General features: G+C 39.2%; 2 protein-coding genes across 2 annotated transcripts; both read right to left on the reverse strand.

Annotated features, from left to right (window-relative positions):
* Positions 1-1,773: 1,773 nt before the first annotated feature.
* LOC103109240 (olfactory receptor 6C76-like) lies at positions 1,774-11,019 on the reverse strand. The gene is made up of 2 exons (XM_007518283.2): positions 11,004-11,019; positions 1,774-2,702 (listed from the first exon to the last, which is right to left on the reverse strand). The coding sequence occupies exons 1-2, from the start codon at positions 11,017-11,019 to the stop codon at positions 1,774-1,776; spliced, it is 945 nt and encodes a 314-aa protein (XP_007518345.2).
* Positions 11,020-19,749: 8,730 nt separating this feature from the next.
* On the reverse strand, positions 19,750-20,685 carry LOC132539314 (olfactory receptor 6C76-like). The gene has a single exon (XM_060193472.1). The coding sequence runs from the start codon at positions 20,683-20,685 to the stop codon at positions 19,750-19,752; it is 936 nt and encodes a 311-aa protein (XP_060049455.1).
* Positions 20,686-27,409: the final 6,724 nt, after the last annotated feature.

Consider the following 27,409-nt stretch of genomic DNA (forward strand, 5'->3'; position numbering starts at 1 on the left):
AGCCCAAACAGACTGGAACCTACTGCAGAAGCGGGAAGTTCTTGACTAACCAAAGCTGTTTGTTTTTTAATTACATTGATAATTTGAGTACTTATTGGCTACATTGCAAATACACAAATAATACTGGGGACAATAAAAGGAGATCCCTGGGGGAAGTACACTGTGGCAACAATTAATGGCAGTGAGTGTAACAAGAATAAAATGGCCTAGGAGCAGAAGCTGCTGTACCCATTCAAAGGCTTTCAGAAAAGGAGCTACTTATCACCACTACAGTTTCTCAATCAGCTGGACTCAGACCAAAAGCCAGAATTACGGGTGGCTTATAGTGTGAGTGACAGACTGGGGTCTTCATTTAGTTATAAAAGGCTGTATTGCTTCCCCTCACCTACAAACACCCTGCTTCCACTTACAGACATCTGTGATAAGTATTAGGTTGTGTAGGTAAATAGCTAATGTTAGGATATATGGGTAGAAATAAGTAAACTTTCATTAGCTAAAAGTTAGTGAACTTTCATATATGCAAAGGTTAACCAGAAGAGAGCCCCCATGGTGTGTGCTTACTGTACAGCAGAGGATTTCTTTAGGTGAACAGCCTACTATGATCTAGTTAGACCCACCCAAAAATAGGTTCAGAAGAAAAGCTATTCGATTTAGCTCCAGAGAAAAATGTTTATTCATACAGAAGGTCAGAGCAGAGAGATGGTCAAAACACAGAGGGAACTTTCAAGGGAAAATTTAGACTACTCCAGACCAAGGAAACTTTCAAGAGCATATTTAGATTACCCCAGACCCAAGAAACTTTCAAGGGGATATCAAGATGCCCCAGACCTAGGGAAATTTCTAAGGAAAACATACCTATAATAACAATAATGTGGTAATTCCTGATGTTAATGAAAACAATTATACATGACGTCATCTGTATCCTTGATGTTAATGAAAATAATCTTACATAATGTCAACTATATCCGGGCAAAAAGTGTTTAAATAATAAACCTCTGCAGACAGAGGACAGAGACGCCTCTCTCCTGCATCTGAAACAGCTGATATGTCTCTCGTTTCATTCATCTCACCAACTTCCCCTTTCCTTCAGGGACTCTGAATTACTTTTGCCAGGAGCCAGTTCCTGGCAAAAACTCATCTAAATTATATGGGAAATTGTAATTATTAGATCAAGAGTATCTTACAGACAACTCATTCCAGAGATACAGTAATAACTAACTAAATAAAAAATTTTAAAGTCAGGTTGCTCAGTACATTTTAGGTAAAGGGACACCTGCAGACCTACTGCATCACTCATGAACTGTACCCCCTACAGGTGAGGGCTGGAGACTCTAACCCGGGTCCTTGCACATTGTAACATGTGCATATTACCAAAGTTTAATTTTTATACGTGTATAGCAGTTACTATGGATTTCTGTAAATGAGAATTAGTTCAAGGAGAGAATATGGTTTTAACCCAAAAATGTCAACAATAGGGAACTAAATACTTGGAAACAAAGCAAAAAAAATCCAAGTGAACCCTGCAGTCAGCAAAAGTAAATTAAATAATGAACATGGCAAGGAACTAACCATGAGTAGAATCTGGTAAACTTACTTGATAGTGAGGGGATAAAAGTGTAAAAATGACAGTTGAACCAAGTGATGCCAAGTAGGAACAAAGAGAGCACTATTTAGAAAGCTGAATATATTAGTGTGGAGCATTTCATGTTGTCACTAATATTACTAGACATATGACTCCATTTAAAGATAAGGGTATGAATGTGTAACTAAAACTTATTTAAAAAATCTCTTGAGCATATTCTTAAAAGATTGTTTTACTTGCTGGTTCCTTAGAGAGTAAATAAAAGGATTTAGCATTGGGGCAACAGAGGAATTGAGCAGTGCTATGCCTTTGCTCAAAGCTATCCTCTCTTTTGCTGATGTTTTCACATCCATGAAAATGCAACTTCCATAAGAAATGGAAACAACAATCATGTGTGAGGAGCAAGTGGAAAAGGCCTTTTTCCTTTGCTCTGCAGAAGGGAATCTCAGAATTGTCTTAAGGATGAATGCATATGAAAGGACCACTAACATTAAGGTTACCATGAGTGTGAAGACAGCCAGGATAAATGCCAGGAGCTCTAGCAGTGCTGTGTCTGTGCAGGAGATCAGTAACAAGGGAGAATAGTCACATGCGAAGTGGTCAATGATGTTAGAATCACAAAAATCCAGCTGAAGCCCCATGATCACAGGTGGAAAGATGAGAAGAAACCCAGCCAGCCAGGAGCTAAGAACAAGCTGGTTGCAGATTCTACTGTTCATTATTGTTGTGTAGTGTAGTGGTTTGCAGATGGCCACGTACCGATCATAAGACATAACAGTCAAAAGTAAAAATTCAGTTGCACTTAAGAGTATGATAAAAAATACCTGAGCTATACAGGAATTATAGGAAATGGTTTTATCCCCTGTTACAATGCTGACCAGAAATCTAGGAATACATGCTGTTGTGAATGAGATTTCCAGGAAGGAGAAATTCCTAAGGAAGAAATACATGGGTGTTTTGAGTTGTGAATCTAGCAGAGTAAGTGCGATAATTGTCAGGTTTCCGGTAATGCTCAGTATATATGTGCAGAAGAGAAAGAGGAAAATCAAAATGTTAAGCTCTGGATCATCTGTAAGTCCAAGAAGGATGAATTCCTTCACCGAAGTGTGATTTTTCATTTCTTATTACTCACATCTTCCATTACTAGAAAAACAAATACAAAATTGGTTAATATGTTTAAGATATTTATACATACAATCATTTATCTGGAACCAGTAAACACCTAGAATCGCCAAAACAATCTTGAGGAAAAGAAACAAAAATGGAGGCATCACACTCCCAGATTTCAAACTATATTATAAGGCCATCATAATCAAAACACCCAGGTACTGGAATAAAAGTAGGTACTCAGACCATTGAAACAGAATTGAAAGCCCAAAGCTAAACTCCCAAACTTATGTACATCTAATTTTTGATAAAGTGGCTCAAATTAGTAAATGGAGGAAGGAGGCTCTCTTTGATAATGGTACTGGGAAAACTGGGTTGAAGCATGCAGGAGAATGAAACTGAACTACTTTAATCTCACCAGAAACAAAGGCCAGCTCTAAATAGATCAAGGACCTGTATTTTAAACCAGTAAATATCAAATACCTAGAGGAAAATATTGGTGGAACACTTTCCCACCTAAACCTCAAGGACATCTTTGGTGACTCGAACCAACTGCAAGGAAGATTAAAACAGAAACTAACCAATGGGACTACATCAAATTTAAAAGCTTCAATTATTATGTATTGTTATGTGGAAAACTGAGAAATGTTACACATGTACAAAGTATTGCATTTGCTGTTGACTGTAAAACATTAACCCCCACTAAAGAAATTTAAAAAGAAAAGAAAAAGGAGAGGCTGTGGGGACAAAGGAATCCTCCTGTACTGCTGATGGGAATGTAAATTCATCCAGCCTCTGTGGAGAGCAGTCTGGAGAACAAGGCTACAGATGATGGACCTTCAGTATGACCCAGTAAATCCTTTCCAAGGGATATATCCTAAGGACTCCATAACACACAACCAAAAATATATGCGTACACAATGTTGTTCATAGCAGCACAATTCATAATAGGTAAAACCTGGAAGAAACTCAGGTGCACAATAACAGATGAGAGGCTGAGAAAGCTGTGGTATATATACACACAATGGAATACTACACAGCTATTAGAACAATGAACCCACCTTCTCTGACCCATCTTGGATGGAGCTACAAGGAATTATGTTAAGTGAACTAAGTCAGAAATACAAAAACTAGTATGGGATGCTCACATCATAGACTGAAGTTGAGAAAGAAGAACAGAAAGGGAAACTCAAAGCAGAATCTGACTGAGTTTGGAGTAGGGCACCAATGTAAAAATCTCTGGGTGGAGGGTGAGGGTAGCTGTTCAGCTTCACTGCGGGGGGAGCACAGATTTTTAATGGTTGGAATGGTGTTAATATACAGTCCTATTAACTTACAGTCTCACAAATCTACTTAATTAATGTGAGAGAGGAAAATGGATTGAATGTCTCAAACTTTTTGATGCATAGTCTATACCTCTGATTATATGTTCCTTCAATCTAAGCATTTAAAACTTCAAATTGGTAATCAGATTGAATTTTAACTGTGGGCTCAAATTGTTAATACATTTTTAATAATGACTTGTTCTTTGAAATAGTAAATCTCCTAAAAACTTAGACCAAGGAAAACAGAAGCAACTGGTAGCATTACTTTTTAAAATATTTATTTATTTCATTTTGTTGCCCTTGTTTTATTGTTGAAGTTATTATTGTTGTTGTTGTTGTTGGATGGGACAGAGAGAAATGGAGAGAGGAAGACAGAGACGGGGAGAGAAAGATAGACACCTGCAGACCTGCTTCACCGCTTGTGAAGCGGCTCCCCTGCAGGTAGGGAGCTGGAGGCTCAAACTGGGATCCTTACAAGGGTCCTTGCACTTTGCACCACCTGCACTTAACCCACTGCACTACCGCCCTACTCCCTATGGTAGCATTACATTTTAAGATACAGCTATATGTAAATATCATTAAAGGACATAGATTATGGTGAGGTTGGGATTTTCAAAGTTAAGCCAATTGCCAAATGTGGTTATAGCAGTAACTATCTGTTGCCTTCTTAAAAAAACCTTAGACAACAGGAACTGTCCCCTTTCTCTCTATAAAGCCCATACATCTCCCAGTCCTGGAACCTCTAGGATGAGGCTTGTTGTCCTGCATGCTTCTCTCAAGTCAAACCAACTGATGCTGCATCTGCTGATCCCAACCTAAGCAATGCAACCAGCACCACCTCAGCATGTTTCACTTCGAACTGTGTCCAGAGACATCAGGCATGGAATGTCTGACCCTTTAGCTTCATTATTCTGGTGAGACCCTTCCTAGCTCATAGGAATCCTTAATTCCATTTTGGGGGGCACACTTCTTAACAAAACCTCAAAACCTAGATATAGACCCGGGCCCATGAAACAGGGTCTATGTACATGTATCCATAAGTTAGGGCCAAATATAGACCTTAAAGCAAAAGTGCATGATAGTTTGCAGCGAGTCAATAAATGAAGCAAGCACGCAGAAAGTCCTAAAAATACACCTTAAAGTACCTAACCAAATAGTTTCTACTTAGACCTAGATACTCTCATCACCTAGTTGCTTTTATACATCCCTCAATCACTCCAAAGCTAACCTTGTCAGACAAAGTAAGTACTACAAAAGCTGAAAAAGGGCAAGAGACCAGACTAATTTAATGATGGCTTTTCAGTCACTACCAAGCCACCCCATCACCTGGAGCCCTAGTCAGGGAGTCCTGGGATTCCCACACAGACATGATGGGCCTAGACCTTGAATAGGTCCCTCTAACCACTGTCACTGGTCATCTCCATCAGGAACAGCATAATGGACGCATTTGTGGGCACCTATCAGACCTTACCATCAATGTGGATCAAGAATGGTAGGAACTGTTCCATTCTGTGAAGGGAGGTTGGACAACATACTCTTCCTACTACCTGAGGAAGATGGGTCCTGAAATTAGTGCAGCCTGGAATGTTCCTAGCCGTGACCACAGAAGGCGAGCTCAGACCTACCCTCTTTGTCTTCCCCACCTCTCTGGATTTCTTTCTGTCCTAGCCAACAAAAGCAATGGCAACAATAACAACAAGGGCAACAAAATGGGGAAAATGTCCTCCTGGAGCATTAGATTGGTAGTGCAGGCACTGAGCCCAAATAATAACCCTGGAGGCAAAATAAATTGTATAATAAAAATGACTTTGAACATTTTTCTTTTCATTTTATTGTATCTATGTGTGTGGGGGGATATTATAAAATTTAACATGGTTGCATTTAATTAATACATTTTATCTGTATAGATGAATCATAATGTAGTTTATTTCTACATGTTATTTTCCACAATATTTTCAAAAAGTCTAATTTTATTCTCAGTAGAGTTGATAACCTAAAAAAGAAGCCATGACTATGTAAACTAATACAGACAATCATAGGTAACTGATTATTTTTTCATTCTAAATTAAAAAATAATCTTTTAGTTTTGGAATAGGTTCTAACAACAATATTAAATGAACTAAGCTACAAAGTATTTATAAAAGGAACATAATCAATAATGTGAGAAATAAAATATACTTACAATTATATAATTCCTGAAAGAGTGTTCATATCCCAGTTTATTTCCTTAATGTGTCAGTTTTAAATGACTGCATATTGGAGCATTTCAGAGACTTCAAAGCTTGATTCTGCTTAGGATGCTTTTTGTGGGATATCTTCATTACCTGGTCTGTGGGCATAGTTTACTTGGATGATCCCGATGGCACAGAGTGAGATGGAGCATGTTGGATAAACACTATAGAGAATTTATCTCAGCTGGGAGAGGTCTTGTTAGAAAGGTAACTTGGCCCGTCTTCCTAGTAGAAGGTGCTACATGCAGACTGTGAAGTTCTCTGTCTGTGCTCTACAGCTGATGACAGATCAGCACCAGCTCTATGACCAGTCCCATACAGTGAACCCCTGTTAGGTCTAACAGGCAGGGACTCACAGTAGTTTCACTGTTTCAACAGTGTGTCTGATATGCATTTATCTGCAGAAAGAAATGGAGAAGGCATAGAAATGGGGATGAATACCACTAATATAGACACTTGTTACAAGACTTATATTGATAAACAGATCAGACAGGCTACAAATTTAACACAGCATCAGAAACTAAACTTTAAAAACTAAAAAGAAATGTCAGCTTCCACATGTATGCTGAAACTTCATACATCTCACAAAAAGAGGAAAATAATAAAAAGAAATGAAAGAAGTCATCTCATTCTGTCAAACAAGAAGTAATATAGGTCTGAAAATGTACATTTTACTGATTAATCAGATGAATATCATTGCTCCCAGAGACAGGATTCATTGATGAGTGAGAATAAAAAAAAAAAAAAAAAAAAAACTTCTGGAACAGGCAAGAGCTGGTGGAAACAACTGCAATTTTCTGAGATGAAGAACCCTTGAAATGTAAATAAATATAACACTTTGCACAATGAGAGGCCAGGCATTTAGCTTTTTTTTTTTCTTTACCAATCTTTCCTTGGAAATTATATCTAAACTCTAGACCCTAGGATAGCCTACAAATGTATGATTTTGCTTTGCTTTCCAAAACAAGCAGATATATTTTATCTGTTTTCATTTTCTCTAATTAAACACATGAATTCCTTGCAAAGAGAGCAATTAAAATCTCTCTGGAGAGTAAAACTACTGGTGATAACACTCTAAGTTTAGCTGAATCATTTTAATTAGTTACTGTGGGAAACTATTTTTAAAGAATAAACATCAGAGACTATATAATGCATAGAACAATAGTGAGGACATAGTGGTCATAAAATTATTATCAATATATATTACCAATGTATTTTTAAGCTTTATTTATTGGATAGAGACAACCATAAATCAAGAAAGAAGGGGGAAATAAAGAGGGAGAAATACAGGAGAAAGGCACTTGCAGCTCTGCTCCACCCCTTATGAAGCTTTCCCGCTGCAGGTGGGGACAGGGGGCTTGAACTCAGGCCCTTGTGCATTGTGACATGGGCGCTTTACCAAGTGCACCACCATCTAGTCCTAAGATCTTTCTTCTTTTTTTTCAGTAAGCTTTTATTTATAAAACTGAAGCACTGACAAGATCATAGGATAAAAGGGATACAATTCCCGCTACCAGAACTCCATAGTCCATTCCCTCCCCTGATACCAATGTATTTTATTTATTTTTACCTGAATGTCTGTCAATATGATATCATCCAGCACTGAGAAAACTTTTGAAAACAGAGAATAACATGAAGAAAAGAGGAAAGTATCACAAGGATATGGCATGTTCTAATAAAAAATGTTGTAAGTTAATAAAATATACAGTATATGTCAGAACTGGTATGCCAGGCACCCTCTTTTTCCAATTATTTTAAATGAAAGATAGAAGTCAGAGAGGGAGTGGATGGGAGAAAGAAAACGGCATTAGAAGGAGAGAGACAGTGAGATAATGAGGGTTATGACAGCACTCTTTCACCTGTTATGAAGCTTCCCTACTGCAAGCACTTTCACATAGTAGCTGGGTGCTCAGCCCTGCAGCCTGGGCATAGAAGATCTTCTCTCTACCACTGCATCACATATTGTGTTGCTTTATTATCTTTAAAGTAGTTAAATGTAATTATTAATATCTAAAGAATAACTTGTGATTTCTCTTCTTAATCCAGATACATTTGTACCCATAATGGGGTAGCAAAACACTCCACTCCAGGTAGTTTCTAAGCATTTTCTAGAAGATTAAGAGCTAGGGTTTGAGGCGGGGGGCAGGGTGGTGGGGCACCTGGTTAAGGACACTTATCCCTATGCTCTAAGACCCGTTTTCAACCCTTTGATCACCACCTGCAGCGGCAACACCTCACAAGAGGTAAGACAGGTTGCAGGTTCTACTATTTCTTCCTATCTCCTTTTCCCCTCTCAAGTCCTCTCTGTCATATCAAATCAACAATTAAAAGAAAGAAAGAAAGACAGGGAGGGGGCAACAAATTCCATTAGCTCTTGTAGCAGAAAAAATAATAGAGAGGGAGACAGAGGCCTAGGGTACTGTGAATTTAACACAGTGTTGTTAAATGCACAAATTAGTCAAGAAATGGTCTTGCCTACAATGTACTGAGGAACTTAACTCTGAGAATTTTTATTTATTAGGCAGGGGTAGATAGCAGAATGGTTATGCAAAGAGATTCTCATGCCTGAGGCTCCAAAGTCCCAAGTTAATCCCTTAAACTACCATAAACCAAACTGAGCAGAGCTTTGGGGGTGGGGGTACTCTAAATTATTTAGTCTTTACTGAATCTGTAGGATTCTGATGACAATATCATTATCATTTTCCATATAATTTAGGTGAGAGTTTTGTCATAAAGGGAGAGAGGGATGAGAGAGGTTGAAGTAGTGGGAGAAAAAGAGAGAGAGAGAGAGAGAGGTGCCATAACATTGTTCCACTTTTCTGAAGCTTCCTGTCAGTGCTCCCAAGTGATGCCTGCATGTACATTACTGAATGCAGACATTCAAGAGCAACTGTACCATTGAGTCACCTCACCAGTTTCTCCCCACATTTTAATTTAGTTGCAGGTATAGTAATTAGTATGTCAATAATACTTTGGATTTGTATAATTATCTCTATTCACATGCATTCTACTGTCTGATCACAAGGAGGCAGAAAAGCACGACAGTTTAGGTTGATTTTCAGTTGCTGTTTTTAATTTATATTTATAAAAAGTAAACACTGACAAAAACCATAGGATAAGAGGGGTACAACTCCACACAATTTTCACCACCAGAACTCAGTATCCCCTCCGCTCCCCTGATAGCTTTCCTATTCTTTATCTCTCTGGGAGCATGGACCAAGGGATATTATGGGGTGCTGAAGGTAGAAGGTCTGGCTTCTGTAGTTGTTTCCCCGCTGAACATGGGCATTGACAGGTCGATCCATACTCCCAATCTGTCTCTCTCTTTCCCTAGTAGGGCGGGTCTCTGGGGAAGCGTGGCTCCAGGACACATTGGTGGGATCATCAGTCCAGGGAAGTCATGCTGTCATCCAGAACCTGGTGGCTGAAAAGAGAATTAACATACAAAGCCAAACAAATTGTTAAACAATCATGGACCTAAAGGCTGGAATAGTGCAGATGAAGTATTGGGGAGTACTCACTGCAGACTCTTGTGTAATTCTGCTTTCAGGTATATATTTTTCCCTGGTTTATGGACATGTGTGAATATTTGCTCTATCTCAGAAGACCTGGTCTATATCTAGGGTTGGGGACTTTACTGGGGAGTGGACCACCTGGAATGGAATTAGAGAATACTATGAAAGGAAAGGTCTCACCTGAGTGGTGAAGCTGAAGGGTTGTCGTTCCACACCTGAAGTCTCTGGACACAGTCTGAAGTGAAGCATGAAGGGGTGGCACTCATTGCGTTGATTAGGTTGCGATCAGCAGATGCAATATTATTTGATATGAATTGAGAGAAGCATGCAGGAAAGCAGGCCCCACCCTAAGGTTCCAGGACTGGGGGAAATATAGGCTCTATAGTGGAAATGTGAGGTTCCTGCTATCTTAGGGTTCAAGTAGACAATGTTAGTTATTGTCATCATCACATTTGTTGTTTTCGCCGGCCTGGCTTCATGGGTGGGAAACAGATGACCAGAAACTCATGGCAGTTTAATCTTTATTCACGAGCGGGCAAACAACCTAATCACCACACAATGTGCTCCTCCATCTTTCTCCCCCGGCAGCAGAGTTAGGAACTCAGCCAGTATGTAGGATAGGGGGTGGGGAGAAGGGAGAAGCATTAAACTAGCAAGGGCTAAACCACAATCTCCCGGAGGTGGGGGGGAGGGGTGTGCAGGGAGGGGGGGAGTGAGACCAAAACAATGTGAAGCATACCAACACACATTATTTGGTAATTGGGTTAACTTTGAAAAGTCCCTTTGTTAGGGTTTGCTGTGTAATACCCAGCATCTTGTACATAGCTGTGTCACTGGTTGCTTCTTTTCTACCTGGTCTAGACTTTGAGAGAGTCAACATTTCAAAGACTCAGCCTATATATTAAGAAGTCTCAGTCTGTGTTTTAAAAAGTTCAAGACATATGATCAATATTTCCCCTGTCATATTAATTAAATAGAGGTTTATATGACTATACTTTAATAGGAATGTACATAAACACCATTCCCACCACCAAAAGACTGTGTCCCATAATACCCCCCAACCCCCACACCCCCCACTGCCCCAGGAAGCTGAATGTCCACCCTCCCCCATGCTACAGGGTTTTTACTTTGGTTCCCTACTCTAGATTTAATCAGATCCTGCTTTTAGTTTCCCTTTCTGTTCTTCTTTCTTAAATTCTGTAGATGAGTAGGATCATCCCATACTCATCTTAATCTTTCTGACTTAGCTGACTTAACATAATTCCTTCTAGCTCCATCCAAGATGGGTCAGAGAAGGTGATTTCATTGTTCTTAATAGCTGCATAGTATTCCATTGTGTATATATACCACAGCTTTCTCAGCCACTCATCTGCTGTTGGGCACCTGGGTTCCTCCCAGGTTTTGGCTATTATGAATTGTGCTGCTATGAACGTAGGTGTACACATATCTTTTTGATTTGGCATTACAGAATCCTTGGGGTATATATCCCCAGGAGAGGAATTACTGGGTCATATGGAAAGTCTACGTAGCCTTATGAGAGTTCTCCAGACTGCTCTTCACAGAGGCTGGACCAATTTATATTCCCACCAGCAGTGCAGGAGGGTTCCTCTGTCCCCACAGGCTCTCCAACATTAGTTGCTGCTGTCTTTTTTGATGTATGCCACTCTCACAGGAGTGAGGTGGTATTTCAATGTTGTCTTTATTTGCATTTCTCTGACAATCAGTGACCTGGAGCAGTTTTTCATGTTTGTTAGGCTTTGGATCTCCTCTGAAGTGAATGTCTTGTTTATATCCTCTGCCCATTTTTGGATAAGGTCATTTGCTTTTTTGGTGCTAAGTTTGCTGAGCTCTTTGTATATTTTGGTGATTAGTCTCTTTTCTGATGTATGGCATGTGAAGATCTTCTCCCATTCTGTGAGGGGTCTCTTTGTGTGATAGTTTCTTTGGCTGTGCAGAAGCTTTTCAATTTGATGTAGTACCATTGGTTTGTTTTTGCTTTAGTCTTCCTTGCAATTGAATTTGTTTCATCAAAGATGTCCTTGAGGTTTAGGTGGGAAAGTGTTCCACCAATTTTTTCCTCTAAGTATTTGATAGTTTCCGGTCTAACATCAAAGTCCTTGATCCATTTGGAGTTGATTTTTGTTTCTGGTGAGATAAGGTGGTACAATTTCATCCTTCTGCATATTACAGCCCAGTTCTCCCAGCACCATTTATTGAAGAGAGCCTCATTCTTCCATTTAATACTTTGGGTCCCGTTATCAAAGATTAGATGTCCATAGGTGTGGGGGTTAAGTGCTGGGCTTTCAATTCTGTTCCACTGGTCTGTGTGCCAATTTTTGTTCCAGTACCAGGCTGTTTTGATGATGATGGCCTTATAATATAGTTTGCGATCTGGGAGTGTGATGCCTCCATTTCTGTTTCTTTTCCTCAAGATGGTTTTGGCAATTCTAGGTGTTTTCTGTTTCCAGATAAATGTCTGTAGTTTTTGTTCTATTCTCTGAAAGAATCTTGGTGGAACTTTGATGGGTATTGCATTATATTTGTATATGGCTCTGGGGAGAATATTCATTTTGATGATATTTATTCTTCTGATCCATGAGCATGGGATGTCTTTCCATTTATTGGTATCAATTTCTATTTTCATCAATAAGGACTCATAGTTTTCAATATACAAGTTTTTCACTTTGGTCAGCTTTATTCCTAGGTATTTTATTGATTTTGCTGCAACAGTGAATGAGAGTGATTTCTGGAGGTCTTCTTCTTCAGTTTTAGTGTTTTCATAAAGAAATGCCACTGATTTTTGTACATTGATTTTGTAGCCTGACACCTTGCTATATTGCCTAATAATTTCTAGTAGTTTTCTGCTGGATTCTTTAGGATTTTTTATATATACTATCATATCATCTGCAAATAGTGAGAGCTTGACTTCTTCCCTTCCAATCTGTATTCCTTTGATTTCTTTCTCTTGCCTGATTGCTATGGCAAGAACTTCCTACACTATGTTGAAAAGTAATGGTGACAGTGGATAGCCCTGTCTATTCCCGATCTGAGGGGGAATGCTTTCAGCTTCTGTCCGTTGAGTATGATGTTGGCTGTAGGTATGCTATATAAGGATTCCACTATCTTGAGGAATTTCCCACCTATTCCCATTTCTTGTAGAGTTTTGAGCATGAATGGGTGTTGGATTTTGTCAAAGGCTTTCTCTGCATCTATTGAGATAGTCATGCGGTTTTTGGCTTTGCTTTTATTGATGTGGTGAATGACATTGATTGACTTACATATGTTGAATCAGCCTTGCATTCCTGGGATATATTCCACTGGTTGTGATGAACAAGATCTTGTTAAATATTTTTCCATCTATGTTCATGAGATATATTGGTCTGTAATTTTCCTTTTTTATTATGTCTCTATCTGCTTTTGGTATCAGGGTGAAGTTAGCTTCATAGAAGGTGGAAGGGAGTGTTTCTCTTTCTTCGATCTTATGGAAAAGCTTTAGAAGTATGGGTATTAACTGTTTCCTGAAGGTTTTGTAGAATTCGTTTGTGAAGCCATCTGGTCCAGGGTTTTGTTGTTGGGGAGATTCTTAATAATGGTTTCGATTTCTTTGAGTAGGTGCTTGATGTATTTAGATGGTCCCTCATTGGGTGCATAGATGTTAACAATTGTTAAGTCTTCTTGGCTGATTGATCCTCTAACCATTATGTAATGTCCTTGCCTATCTTTTATTACTTTATTTAATTTAAAATCTATTGTGTCAGAGATGATAATGGCTGTTCCTGCCTTTTTTGTGGTCCATTAACCTGTATGATAGTTTTCCATCCTTTCACTTTAAGTTTGAATTTATATTATTGAGTCAAGTGGGATTCTTGCATGCAGCATATGGTTGGGTTATGTTTTCTATTCCATCCTTCCACTCTGTGCCTTTTTATGGGTGAGTTTAGGCCATAGACATTTACTGATATTATGGATTTAATGTATTGTAGTGCCATTATTCAATAATTTTTATTTGCTCTGATGTATTGCAAGTATTATAGTGATATTCTTGTTTATAAGAGATCTTTTAGAATGTCTTTCAGGGCAGGCTTGGTAATGGTTGCCTCCTTTAATTGTTGTCTGTCTAAGAAGGTTAGATCCCTCCATCTAGTTTGAATGAAAGTCTAGCATGATATATTATCCTAGGTTGAAACCCTTTTTCATTCAGGGCTCGATAGATATCTCACCATTGTCTTCCGGCTTTTAGAGTTTGAGCGGAGAAGTCTGCTGACAGTCTTATGGGTTTTCCCCCTGTATGTGACTTTTTGTTTTTCTCTTGCAGCCTTTATGATCTTTATTTCTTTTCACTGTAACTATGATGTGTCTTGTTGTCTTCAGGTCTGGATTGACTCTTTTTGGGAAGACTCTTTGGTTTTTGGATCTTAATGTCCTTTCTGTTTTTCAGGTCTGTGAAGTTTCACCTATAATTTTCTTTAGAATGTTTACTTCCCCTTCCTCTCGTTCTTCCTCTGGCCGGCCAATTATATGAATGTTACTCCTTTTGAGATCATCCCATATGGCTCTGTTGTTGTTTTCAGTGTCTCTCAATCTCTTTTTGAGCTCTTTTACCTCTTTCTTGGTTTTCTCTAGCTCATCCTCTGTCTGACTAATTTTGTTTTTTGATTCTGTTAGTTTGCTTTCCCTTCCCTCAGCTACTTTCTTCAGTTCAGCTATTTCAGCTTTCAGTTTTCCAATTTCCTCAAGGTAGTTAGTATTTTCCTTGAGGGTCTCATCTGTTGTTTCCCTAATACTGCTAACCCTTTCCTCCAAAGTTATTTTCATTTCTGTGATTAATAAGTTTAGTATTGCTTGTATGCTTTTCTTAACTATGGTTACTTCTGCCTGATTTGTAGTTTCTTCTGGGCTCTTGTCTTCATTCATTGTAGTAGCAGTTTTATTTGCTTTTGATCTAACCATGGTTTTTAATTAATGTGTTTTTTTTATTTTTATGTTCTGTTGTTCCTCAGTTGTTGTGTTTTGAGTACAACCATGGTATACTAAATGCCTTTATGACAAATGCAATCTGTCCACTGTAAATTCTAGGGGTAGCAAGAGGAGTAAGGGAATTCGAGCAGAGACACACACAAAGATAGAGTCAGATTTCTTCCACAAAATAATTCACAAACGAGTATCAGTGAATTCAAAAAGCAGAGGAAGGAAGAAAGGAAGACACAGGAAAAAAAAGAGAGAAAACAAAAAATAACATAATAAAGAGCAGTGAAAGGAGAGGTTATTTATTTTTTTTAATTAGCTAGGAGGAGGGAGAAGGGTAGAGTAGTTAGAGGAGGTATGAAGAGTGAAACAAGTTCCTCTCACAATAGATAAGACACCCAGCCTCCTAGCAATGGAAAATATACTAAAAGTTAATTTTGATTAACCTGAGGGAGGGGGAGCAAAGGGATATGAATATATATAATAGTAATAATAAAATAGAACAGAATAAAAAGCCCCAACAGTGGGTCTGCAGTTTGGACGGCTCCCAGTTAGCTCAGGCACAGTGAGCCTAGACAACTGTTTGAAAAAAAAAAATTCCAGGCAGTCTTTCCCAGGCTGGGTGAGGCTTTGCTTGGTCAGATATTTGTCACTCCAATTTGGCCTAAGTCACTTACTCAGAGAAAAAAAAAATAGCGAAGGGAATCAGAAAGGGATAGGATTGGAATGACACCCTTGGTGAGCCAGGAATAATGATAAAGAATAAGGTCAGTGGGGAGCCTGCTAGCAGTGGCTGCCTACCCCTGAGGTCTGGTTATGGGTGAGAGGGGAGAGAGAAATAATCATATAATTTCCTTTCTTTAATTCTATTTTCTAACCAAAATTGAGCTATAGTCACCGCCTTGGTGTCATGCTTAGAACGCCTTGTTTCCCATCCTGCTGAAGATCAGGATCTTACCCTTTCCAGCAGTTGTTGTCAGAGCTCAGGCAAGCAGCTGCTTCCAAGTCACCATCTTGGTTCCGCACCCTATCTCTTTATTCTTAAGTGAAGCTTCATAACTTTTGTCTCAAAAGGAACTTTATTATTACATTTTTTCAATTAAATGTCATATAATTGGTCAGAATATATAAATGCATACATTTTTCAATAAATTTAGATTATCAGTCATGTAATTTAGATTATCAGTCATGTAATTATGCAGATTAATAACGTTAATAATTTACATTGTCCTCATCAGTGTCTGAAAACATTAATTTTAATGTTATCCTTGGGAAACTGATTTGGTTTTATTAAATCTTAAAGTTGTTTTTATATTTTATTTATTTTATTTTTTATTAATGAAAAGGAAACATTGTCAAAACCATATGATAAGAGGGGTACAACTCCACACAATTCCCACCAACAGAACTCTGTATCCCATCCCATCCCCTGATAGCTTTCCTATTCTTTAACCCTCTGGGAGTATTGACCCAAGGTCATTGTGGGATGCAGAAGGTTGAAGGTCTGGCTTCTGGAATTGCTTCCCCACTGAACATGGGCATTTACAGGTTGATCCATATTCCCGGCCTGTCTCTCTCTTTCCCTAGTAGGGAAGTGCTCTGGGGAAGTGGAACTCCAGGACACATTGGTGGTGGTGTCCCTCTAGAGAAGTCTGGTAGACATCATGCTAGTATCTGGAACATGGTGGTTGACAAGAGAGTTAAAATACAAAGCCAAACAAATCATTGACCAATCATGGACCTAAAGACTGGAATAGTGTTGATGAAGAACTAGGGGGGTCTTCCATTTTATAGATAGTTAGTAGGCATATTTTAGTTACATTCCTGTGGCTATACTAGTTTGTTTGTTTTTTTCTTTTCCTGAGCCTGAAATCTGATATGCAGGTGGATCCAAGTTATTGTCTGGGGAGATGGTGTCATGGCTGGAAAAAGGACCAGAAAGCTGGATCAGGGAAGAGAGTAGCTATCTAATATGGGAAAGGGGTACCAATACTGTTGACTGTAAACCTCAAAGACTTGATGTGATCCGGGGGCCATATTCAGCCTAGGAGCCTATGTGACCTCTGCATCCCTATAGATGTGAGCTCACATTCTGTGGTCATGAGTAAGAACAATCCAAGCTGCCCCAATATCAGCCCATAATCCTGAGGTGTAGCATAGAGTATGTTGCCCATGATGGAGCATTCTCTACCATTGCTGATACAAGTTTATGGCAAGGTCATATGGAGGCCCACAAAGGGGTCTGTTGTGTTGTTCCTGATATAAATTATCTGTAACAATGGAGGGAGGGATTTATTCATGGTCTAGGCCCATTATGTTTGTTTGGGAATCTCAGGACTCCCCAATGAGAGCCCAGCTGATGGGGTGGCCTGATAGTGACTAAAGAGTCATCATTAAAGTATGCTGGTCTCTTGCCCTTATTCAGCTTTTGCAGTCCTTGCTTTGATAAGGTTAGCTTTGGAGTGAGTGAGAGAACTGTAATAGAAATCTCAATGACTTCTCCTTCTCTATTTCACCTAATTTAAATACACTCTTCTAGGAGGCCAGGTGGTAGTGGATCTGGTTAAATGCACATATTTCAGTGCACAAGCACCCGGGTTAAGCCCCTGGGCTCTACCTGCAGGGGGAACACTTTATGAGTGGTGAAGCAGGGCTGCAAATGTCTCTCTTTCTCTTTTCTTCTCTATCTCCCCCTTCTTTCTCAATTTCTCTCTGTCTCTATTTATAGAAAATAGACATATACTCTATTCTTCTAGTTTTGTATCATGGAGGATAATACCTGTGATCTGAAGGGCAGCTTTTACTACATTTATTCATGTGTTTATTTATTTTCAGAAGAGCAGGGCACAGCTATGGCCTGTGCATTGAAGACTGAGCCTGGGACTCAGAAATTAAATCAGAGTATTGTATATGAAATAAAACTTTATAGATTCTTAAATTAGTGGTGCTGGAATATATTTACATCAATCTGGAGAGCACCTGTTTAACCTGTGTATGTACCATGTCCCAGAACTATGTAAAAAGTACTGGGTACCCAGTACTGGGAAAGCTTGAGAATGGGTGTGGTAATCCTGTCAAGTCCCTCCTCTCCCCTCCTCTCCACTTCCCTCTCACCTCTCCACTTCCCTCCTCTCCTCTCCTCTCCTCTCCTCTCCTCTCCTCTCCTTTCCTCTCTTTTCTTTCAGTTTTACTGGTTAGGACAGTTAGAAATTGAGATGAAGTGGGTCAGGTCGTAGTGCAGTGGGTTAAGCAGACTTGGCATGAAGCACAGGGACCTTTGTAAAGATCCAGGTGTTAGCACGTTCTGCTCTCCACCTGCAAGGGGTTTGCTTTATGGACAGTGAAGCAGGTCTGTGGGTGTCTGTCTTTCTCTCCCCCTCTCTGTCTCTCCTCCTCTCTTAATTTCTCTCTGTCCTATCCAGCAATGACAAAAATAATAATGACAACAACAAAAGTAACAACAATGGCAACAAAATGTTGAAAAATGGCCTCCAGGATCAGAGATTCATAGTGCAGGCACGAGCCCCAGGATAACCCTGAAGGAAAAAAAGAAAAAAAAGATAGATAGATAGATAGATAGATAGATAGATAGATAGATAGATAGATAGATAGAAAAGAAAAAGAAAGAAAGAAGTTGAGAAGGAAAGGGGTGATAGATAGGGAGAGAAAAGTAGACACCTGCAGAAGTGTCCTCCCTGTAGGTGGGGAGAAGGTGCTCAAACCCTTGGGGTTCTTGCTCATGGTAATGTGTGCATTTATCTAGTTGCACCCGTGCTCCCCCAACCATTCTCTTCTAACTAACTAAATTAAAAGGAAAGAAGACTCTATTATATAAGAGGAATCTTGCAGGCACATCATTCCTGAGATACAGTCATGGCTTAATAAATAAGTGATGGCAATAGCAAATCTTGAAGTAAGTTCACTGAATACATCTGACAACAAGGAGCACTTCCAGATTAGTGTGTGTAATTCACATGTTCAAACCCATGTGTACAAAACCTGTGCTCTTGGTCTTCCACAAAATATTTGATTGTGGTATTTGGTGTCAGCTCTGGACACCACTGAACTCCTGCACATTGGAAACTCCACACTGTGGAAAATGTATTGTGGCATCCTCTCCTCTCCTCTCCTCTCCTCTCCTCTCCTCTCCTCTCCTCTCCTCTCCTCTCCTCTCCTCTCCTCTCCTCTCCTCTCCTTTCCTCTTCTCTTCTCTTCTTTCTCTTCTCCTCTCCCCTTCCCTTCCCTTCCCTTCCCTTCCCTCTCCTTTCCCCTCCTCTCCTCTCCTTTCCTCTCCTCTCCTCTCCTCTCCTCTCCTCTCCTCTCCTCTCCTCTTCTCTTCTCTTCTTTCTCTTCTCCTCTCCCCTTCCCTTCCCGTCCCTTCCCTTCCCTTCCCTTCCCTTCCTTCCTCTCCTTTCCCCTCCTCTCCTCTCCTCTCCTCTCTTCTCCTCTCCTCTCCTCTCCTCTCCTCTCCTCTTCCTTCCTTCCCCTCCCCTCCCCTTCCCTTCTCTTCTCTTATCTACTTTCTCCTCACTCCCCATTCCATCCTACTCCATCACTCATGAACTGTGCCTCCTACAGGTGGGGGTTGGAGACTCTGACCCAAGTCTTTGTATATTGTATCATGTGCACTTAACCACATTGTAAGTTTAATTTTTATAAGTTCATTGTAGTTATTATGGATTTCTATGAATGAGATCTAACTCATGTAGAGAATATGGTTTTAAACATAATAATGTCAGTGATAGAAAACTAAATACTTTGAAGTAAAGCAAACAGTTGCTAATGAGCTCTGCAGTCAGCATAAGGAAATGAAATAATGTACATCACAATGAAGTAACCATCAGTAGAATCTGGTAAATATGCTTGACAGTGAGGAGATAAAAAGAAAAAAAATGACAGTTGATCCAAGTGATATCAAATAGGAAGGCAGAGAGCACTACGTAGAATGCTGAAGATACTAGTGCAGAGAATTTCAGTATTTTATTAGACATATTTCATTTAAATTTTAGGCTATGAATGTATAACTAGACCTTTTTTGAAAAACACTTCTTGAGCATTCTCTTAAAAGATTGCTTGACTTGCTGGTTCCTTAGAGTGTAAATAAAAGGATTTAGCATTGGGGCAACAGAGGAATTGAGCAGTGCTATGCCTTTGTTCAAAGCCACTCCCTCCTTTGCTGATGTTTTCACATACATGAAAATGCAACTTCCATAAGAAATGGAGACAACAACCATGTGTGAAGAGCAAGTAGAGAAGGCCTTTTTCCTTTGCTCTGCAGAAGGGAATCTCAGAATTGTCTTAAGGATGAATGCATATGAAAGGACTACTAATGTTAAGGTCACCATGAGTGTGATTATTGCCAGGATAAATGCCAGGAGCTCTAGCAGTGCTGTGTCTGTGCAGGAGATCAGTAATAAGGGAGAATAGTCACAGATAAAGTGGTCAATGATGATAGAATCACAAAAATCCAGCTGAAGCCCCATGATTACAGGTGGAAAGATGAGAAGAAACCCAGCCATCCAGGAGCTAAGGACTAGCTGCTTGCAGATTCTACTGTTCATTATTGTTGTGTAGTGTAGTGGTTTGCAGATGGCCACGTGCCGATCATAAGACATAATAGTCAAGAGAAAAAATTCTGTGGAACCAAGAAGTATGATAAAAAATACCTGAGCTATACAGGAATTATAGGAAATGGTTTTATCCCCTGTTACAATGCTGACCAGAAATCTAGGAATACATGCTGTTGTGAATGAGATTTCCAGGAAGGAGAAATTCCTAATGAAGAAATACATGGGTGTTTTGAGTTGTGAATCTAGCAGAGTAAGTGTGATAATTGTCAGGTTTCCAGTAATGCTCAGTATATATGTGCAGAACAGAAACAGGAAAATCAAAATGTTAAGCTCTGGATCATTTGTAAGTCCAAGAAGGATGAATTCCTTCACTGATGTGTGATTTTTCATTTCTTATTACTCACATCTTCCATTACTAGAAAAAAATAAATAATAAACAATGGGTTATTCTTAAATCTACTAATCATCCTTTTAATCTGGGAACATTTAATATTGATAGTTAACAACTCGAATACAAATTATTGTATAATAAATTTGCTTTCAAAAGTTTTTTTTCTTCATTTCATAGTATATGTGTGTGTGTATGTATGTGTGGTGGAACATTATAAAATGTATCAAGATTTTACTTAAATTAATAAATATTTATTGCGTAGATGAATCATAGTGTAGCTTATTTTTTAACAACTATAAGATAGTTTTAATATAAATATAGTTTTTAACAACTATAGGATAGTTAACAACTCTAATAAATATTATTGTATAATAAAAATTACTTTCAACATTTTTTTTCTTTTCATCATTTCATAGTATATGTGTGTGTATTTCTGTGTGGGGGAACATTATAAAATGTGTCATGATTGTACTTTAATTTTAAATATTTATTGGGTAGATGAATCATAGTGTAGTTTATTTTTACACATTATTTTCCACAATATTTTCAAAAAGCCTAATATTACCCTCAGTATATAGAGTTAAAAACCTAGTAAAGTAAGCCATGACTATGTAAACTCACACAGATAATCCTAATGTAGTGAAAATTTTAATTTTTTCTCTTTTTGAATTAAAAATAAACATTTTTTGGAATAGATTCTAACCACAAATGAAATAACGTAAATTGCAAAGTATTTAGAAATGGAAACTTAATAGTAATGTGAGAAACTAAAGTATATTTACAATTATATACTATGTATGAATGTTCATACCCTAATTTTATTTCCTTAATATGTCAGTTTTGGATAATTGCATATTGGAGCATTTCACAGACTTCAAAACTTGTTTCTGCTTAGGATGCTTTTTTGCAGGGTATCTTCATTGCCTGGTCTGTGGGTATAATTTGTCTGGATGATCCTGATGACACAGAGTGAGATGGAGCATGTTGGATAAATACTATAGAGAATTTATCTCAGTTGGGAGAAATTTTGTTAGAAAGGTAACTTAGCCTGTCTTCCTAGTAGAAGGTGTTACACTGCAGACTGTGAAGTCCTCTCTCTGTTCTCTACAGTTGATGACAGATCAGCACCAGCTCTATGACCAGTCCTATACAGTGAACCTCTGTTAAGTACAAAGGGCAGTGGCTCACACTAGTTATATTGTTTCACTGAGTAACAGTGGGCCTGGTATTCATATATCTGCAGAAGGAAATGGAAAATCATGGAAATGGGGACGGGTAGCACCAACATAGATAATCTGCTATAAGACTTTAACTCCAGAGCCGGAATGTAGTGCAGCAGGGTAAGCACAGGTGGCGCAAAGCGCAAGGACCTGCTTAAGGATCCAGGTTTGAGACCCTGGCACCACAGTTCTAGTGGAGTCACTTCACAGGCAGTGAAGCAGGTCTGCAGGTGTCTATCTTTCCCTCCCCCTCTCTGTCTTTCCCTCTTTCCATTTCTCTCTGTCCTATCCAAGAAGGACAACATCAACAACTACAACAAGGGCAAAAAAGGGAATAAGTAAATAAGTAAATATTAAAAAAGGAATAAAAAGAAATGAAGTTAGTTCATTCAGTTAAATAAGGAAAACTATAGGTCTGAAAATGCACAGTTTGCTGATTAATATGATGAATCTCTTTGCTCACTGAGACAGGATTCATTGTATGAGTGAGAATAAAAAACCTCTGGCACAGGCAACAGCTGGTGGAAACAACTATAATTTTCTGAAACAGAAAACCCTAGAAATGTAAAGAAACATACCACTTTGCACAATGCGCGACCAGGCACTTAGCTTTTGTCCTTTAAGATCCTTTCCTTGGAAAATATGTCTAAACTCTAGATCCTAGGACAGCCTACAAATGTGTGATTATGCCTTCCTCTCCAAAATAAGCAGATAGGTTTTATCTGTTTTCATTTTCTCTAATTAGACACATGAAATCCTTGCAAGGAGAGCAATTAAAATCTCTCTGGAGGGTAAAACTACTGGTGATTACATTCTAAGTTTAACTGAATTATTTTAATTACTCACTGTGGAAAACTATTTTTAAAGGACAAACATCAGAGAGAATATAATGCAAAGAACACTAGTGAGGACATGGTAGGCATAGAATTAGTCTCAATATATATTAACAATGTATTTTATTCATTTTACCTTAATGTCTGTAAGTATTATATCATCCAGCACTGAGAAAACTTGTGAAAGCAGAGAATAACATAAAGGCAAGAGAAAGTATCACAAGGATATGATATATACTAATCAACAATGTCATTAGTTTATAAAAGATACAGTATACATTAGAACTGGTATAATTATTAGGAAGGATATTATCAAGGTACCATAAAAATAGAAGGACTGTCATATAAAGATGAAACTCATAAAGGTGATATATAAGAAAGCACTCTTAGGCTTTCTGTTGACACTAGAACATGAAGAAGCCATTCTTTAGATAAAGTTTTATTCTATTTGTCTACATTCCCTCACATGGTAATGTGCACATAATTTGCAGCTACTGAGTTACTGAATTCTCGTTTCTTGTCCCTTTTTAGATGGTATCTATTTAATGAGAGATATATAGAGAGACAGAGACAAAGAGAGGGAAACCACAGCATCATGCTGACATAACAAACAATATGCCTTTCATGCATGCTGAATTCACTTTCTTTCATCTTTGGACTATATATTTGCTTTCCTCAGTGCTTTTGTGGGAATGAGGAAGTATTGATTGTTTAGACTGTTTTCAAAAGATTAATTTTTTCAGATAGGAAAAGAGATACAGAAAAACAGGCCAAGAATGCCCCAAAGTAGAATTTACTACCTCTGAGGGACTCAGAACCTCATCACCAGGGCCTATCACCTCCTCTGTGGACCAGGCAGAAGGAATGGCTTCCCCTTACTCTAGATGCTACCTGGAACTCGGTTCACTCCACTGTTCTCTATCATAAGCCGTGCTCTAATACTTTTGCCCTGTTCTGACAGCAGGGGTTTCAAGGTATTATTCGTGATACTGCTTGCATATTGATAGATTATCAAGTCACTGATGAAATGACAAGGCAGAGAGAGTGAACATCAAAACACCAAACTAAGGATTATGGTTTACGGAAGCCACACTTTGGCTTCAGGAAAGCAGGTCCACTTCTCTGGGAATGAACATTTTCTGGGCTAGTGTCAGACCCTAGATTTGCAACCATAGCACAAATTCAGGCTTCATGAGACAATAAAAATGGCTGCTAAATGTGTCTGCTTATGAAGTCCAAAACTGTTCTGGAAGGGAAATTACACAGGCCATGTTGTTTTCTGGGCCTGGGGCAGAGGTCAACCACTGTCTTGTCTGAAACTCTGCATTAGATGCAGTGCCTTCCCTGAGGGAGAGCTCTCATTTTATTTATGTATGTATTTATTTATTTATTTTTAACTAGGACTTTCCAAGTTGGTTTTAAGCACTTCCCAGCCACTATTCTCTCTCTGTATTTCAGAGAGTTTGCATACAAAAATAGGAGCCAGAGTCTTAGTCCAGCAATTGTAGAGTCTCAGGCACTCTAGTCATGGAGTCAGCAAGTATAGCAGTGCCCCTGCTGGCCTGCGCTTCTTCAGCTCATGATCAAAGAAAACTGTGTAGGTTCTTATGTGTAGGAATACATTTACATCAACCTGGTGTGTACCAGGTCCCATCACTATGTCAAAAGGAAACCACCTGTACTGGGGAAGCTTGAGAAGGGTTGGGGGAGTGCTGTCAAGTCTCCTCTGTCTCTGTGTCTCTCTTTCCTTTTCCTGTTCCTGTTCCTTTTTTGTCCTTTTATTGCTGTCATGGTTATCCCTGGGATGTATGATGAATCTTCTGCACTATGAATCCACTGTTCCTGAGGAAGTTTGAAAAGTGGCTTCATGCGGGTGAGCAGTAGGGCTCAAAGCAGGATTTTGTGATGATCCTTGAGCTGGTCCTTGCCAGGTCCACAGAATTTCCACCAACAGAACTCCCTCTCCCTTCCCCTTGCCTGATAGCTTTCCTGTTCTTTAACCCTCTGGGAGTATGGACCCAAGGTCATTGTGGGATGCTGAAGGTTGAAGGTCTGGCTTCTGGAATTGCTCCCCATTGAACATGGGCATTGACAGGTTGATCCATATTCTCAGCCTGAATCTCTCTTTTGTAGTGGGAAAGGGCTCTGGAGAAGCTGAGCTCAGGACACATTGTTGGTGTTGTCCATCTAGGGAAGTCTGGTCGACATCATGCTAGTATCTGAAACATGGTGGTTTACAAGAGAGTTAACATACAGAGCCGAACAATTGTTGACTAATAGTGTACCTAAAGGCTAGAATAGTACAGATGAAGAATTAGGGGGTCTCACATTTTATAGATAGCTAGTAGGCATATTTTAGTTATATTCTTGTGGCTATACTAGTTTTTTTTTTCTTTTTTCCCAAATCTGACATCTAATATGCAGGTAGATCCAAGCTAATGTCTGGGGAGATGACGTCATGGCTGGAAAAAGGGCCCGAAAGCTGGATCAGGGAAGAGAGTAGCTCCCTAAAATGGGAAAGTGTTATCAATACTGTTGACAGTAAACTTCAAAGACTTGATGTTATCTGGGTCCCATATTCAGCTTAGGAGCCTATGTGACCTCTGCATCCCTATAGATGTGAGCTCACATTCTGTGGTCATGAGTAAGAACAGTCCAAGCTGACCCAATATCAGCCCATAATCCTGAGGTGTAGCATAGAGTATGTTGTCCATGATGGAACATTCTCTACCATTGTTGATCCAAGTTTATGGCAAGGTCCTATAGAGGCCCACAAAGGGCCTCTTTTGGAGTTGTGTTGTTGTGTTGTTCCTGATATAAATGATCGTTAACAATGGAGAGAGGGATTTATTTGAGGTGTAGGCCCATCATGTCTGTTTGGGAATCTCAGGACTGCCCAAACTGGGCCCCAACTGATGGGGTGGCCTGATAGTGACTAAAAAGTCATCATTAAAATATTCTGGTCTCTTGCCCTTATTCAGCTTTTGCAGTCCTTGCTTTGATAAGGTTAACTTTGGAGTGAGTGAGAGAACTGTAATAGCAATCTCAATGACTTATCCTTCTCTATTTCACCTAATTTAAATATACTCTTCTAGGAGGCCAGGCACATAAGGTTAAATACACACATTACAGTGCACAAGGACCCAGGTTAAGTTGTTGGTCCCTACCTACAAGGGGAAAGCTTCATGAGTGGTGAAGCAGGGCTGCAGATGTCTCTCTTTCTCTTTCCTTCACTATATCCCCCTTCTGTCTCAATTTCTTTCTGTCTCTATTCATAGAAAATAGACATATACTCTTCGTGTTTTGTAATTTATATCTTGTAGGATAATACCTGTTATCTGAAGGGCAGCTTTTACTATTTCGTTCATGTGTTTATTTGTTTTAGAAGAGCAGGGCACAGCTCTGGCTTGATGCTTTGAAGAATGAGCCTTAGGAATTAAATCAGAGCCTTGGGTATGAAAGAAAACTTTATAGATTCTTAAATTAGTGGTGCTGTAATATATTTACAATGATCTGGAGAGCACCTGCTTAACCTCTGTGTACCATGTCCCAGCACTATGTCAAAAATACTGGGTACGCAGTACTGGGTAAGCTTGAGAAGGAGTGAGGTAATCCTGTCAATTCCCTCCTCTCCCCTCCTCTCTGCTCCTCTCCTCTCCTCTCTTTTCTCTTCCTTCAATTGTACTGGTTAGGACAGTTAGAATTGAGAGGAAGTGGGTCAGGTGGTAGTTCAATGGGTTAAGCAGACTTGGCGTGAAGCACAGGGACCTGTGTAAGGATCCAGGTGTGTCTTCTGCCTTCCACCTGCAAGGGGTTTGCTTTATGGACAGTGAAGCAGGTCTGTTGGTGTCTGTCTTTCTCTTCCTCTCTCTGTCTCTCCTCCTCTCTCGATTTCTCTCTGTCCTATCTAGGAATGACAACAATAACAATAACAACAAAAAGGGTAACAACAAGGGCAATAAAACGGGGGAAAATGACCTCCAGGATCAGCAGATTCATAGTGCAGGCACGTGCCCCAGGATAACCCTACAGGCAAAGAAAAAAAAAAAAGAAAAGAAAAGAAAGAAAGAAAAAGAAAAAGAAAGAAATTGAGAGGAAAGAGGAGTTAGAGGGAGAGAAAGGTGAAGTGTCCTCCCTGCAGGTGGGGAGAAGGTGCTCAAAGCCTTTGGGTTCTTGCTTATGGTAATGTGTGCACTCATCTAGTTGTACCCCTGACCCACCAACCATTCTCCTCTAACTAGCTCAATTAAAAGGAAAGAGGACTCTATTTTATAAGAGGAATCTTGCTGCCACATCATTCCTGAGATACAGTCATGGCTAAATAAATAAGTGATAATAGCAAATCTTGAAGTAAGTTCACTGAATACTTTAGACAACAAGGAGGACTTCTAGATTAGTGTGTGTAATTCACATTTTCAAACCCACTATGTACAAAACCTGTTTTTTTAGTCTTCCAAAAAATATTTGTTTGTGGTTTTTTGTGTCAGCCCTGGACACCACAGATCTTCTGCACATTGAAAGCTCCAAAACTGTGGAAAATGTACTGTTGCATCCTCTCCTCTCCTCTCCTCTCCTCTCCTCTTCTTCATTCTCCTCACTCTCTGTTCCTTCCCTAATGTCTTCATATCCCACTATCAACTTATCCCTCTCTGACTCATACTATTTCCATA

Source organism: Erinaceus europaeus, chromosome 7 (assembly GCF_950295315.1).
Source record: "Erinaceus europaeus chromosome 7, mEriEur2.1, whole genome shotgun sequence".
Taxonomy (NCBI): domain Eukaryota; kingdom Metazoa; phylum Chordata; class Mammalia; order Eulipotyphla; family Erinaceidae; genus Erinaceus; species Erinaceus europaeus.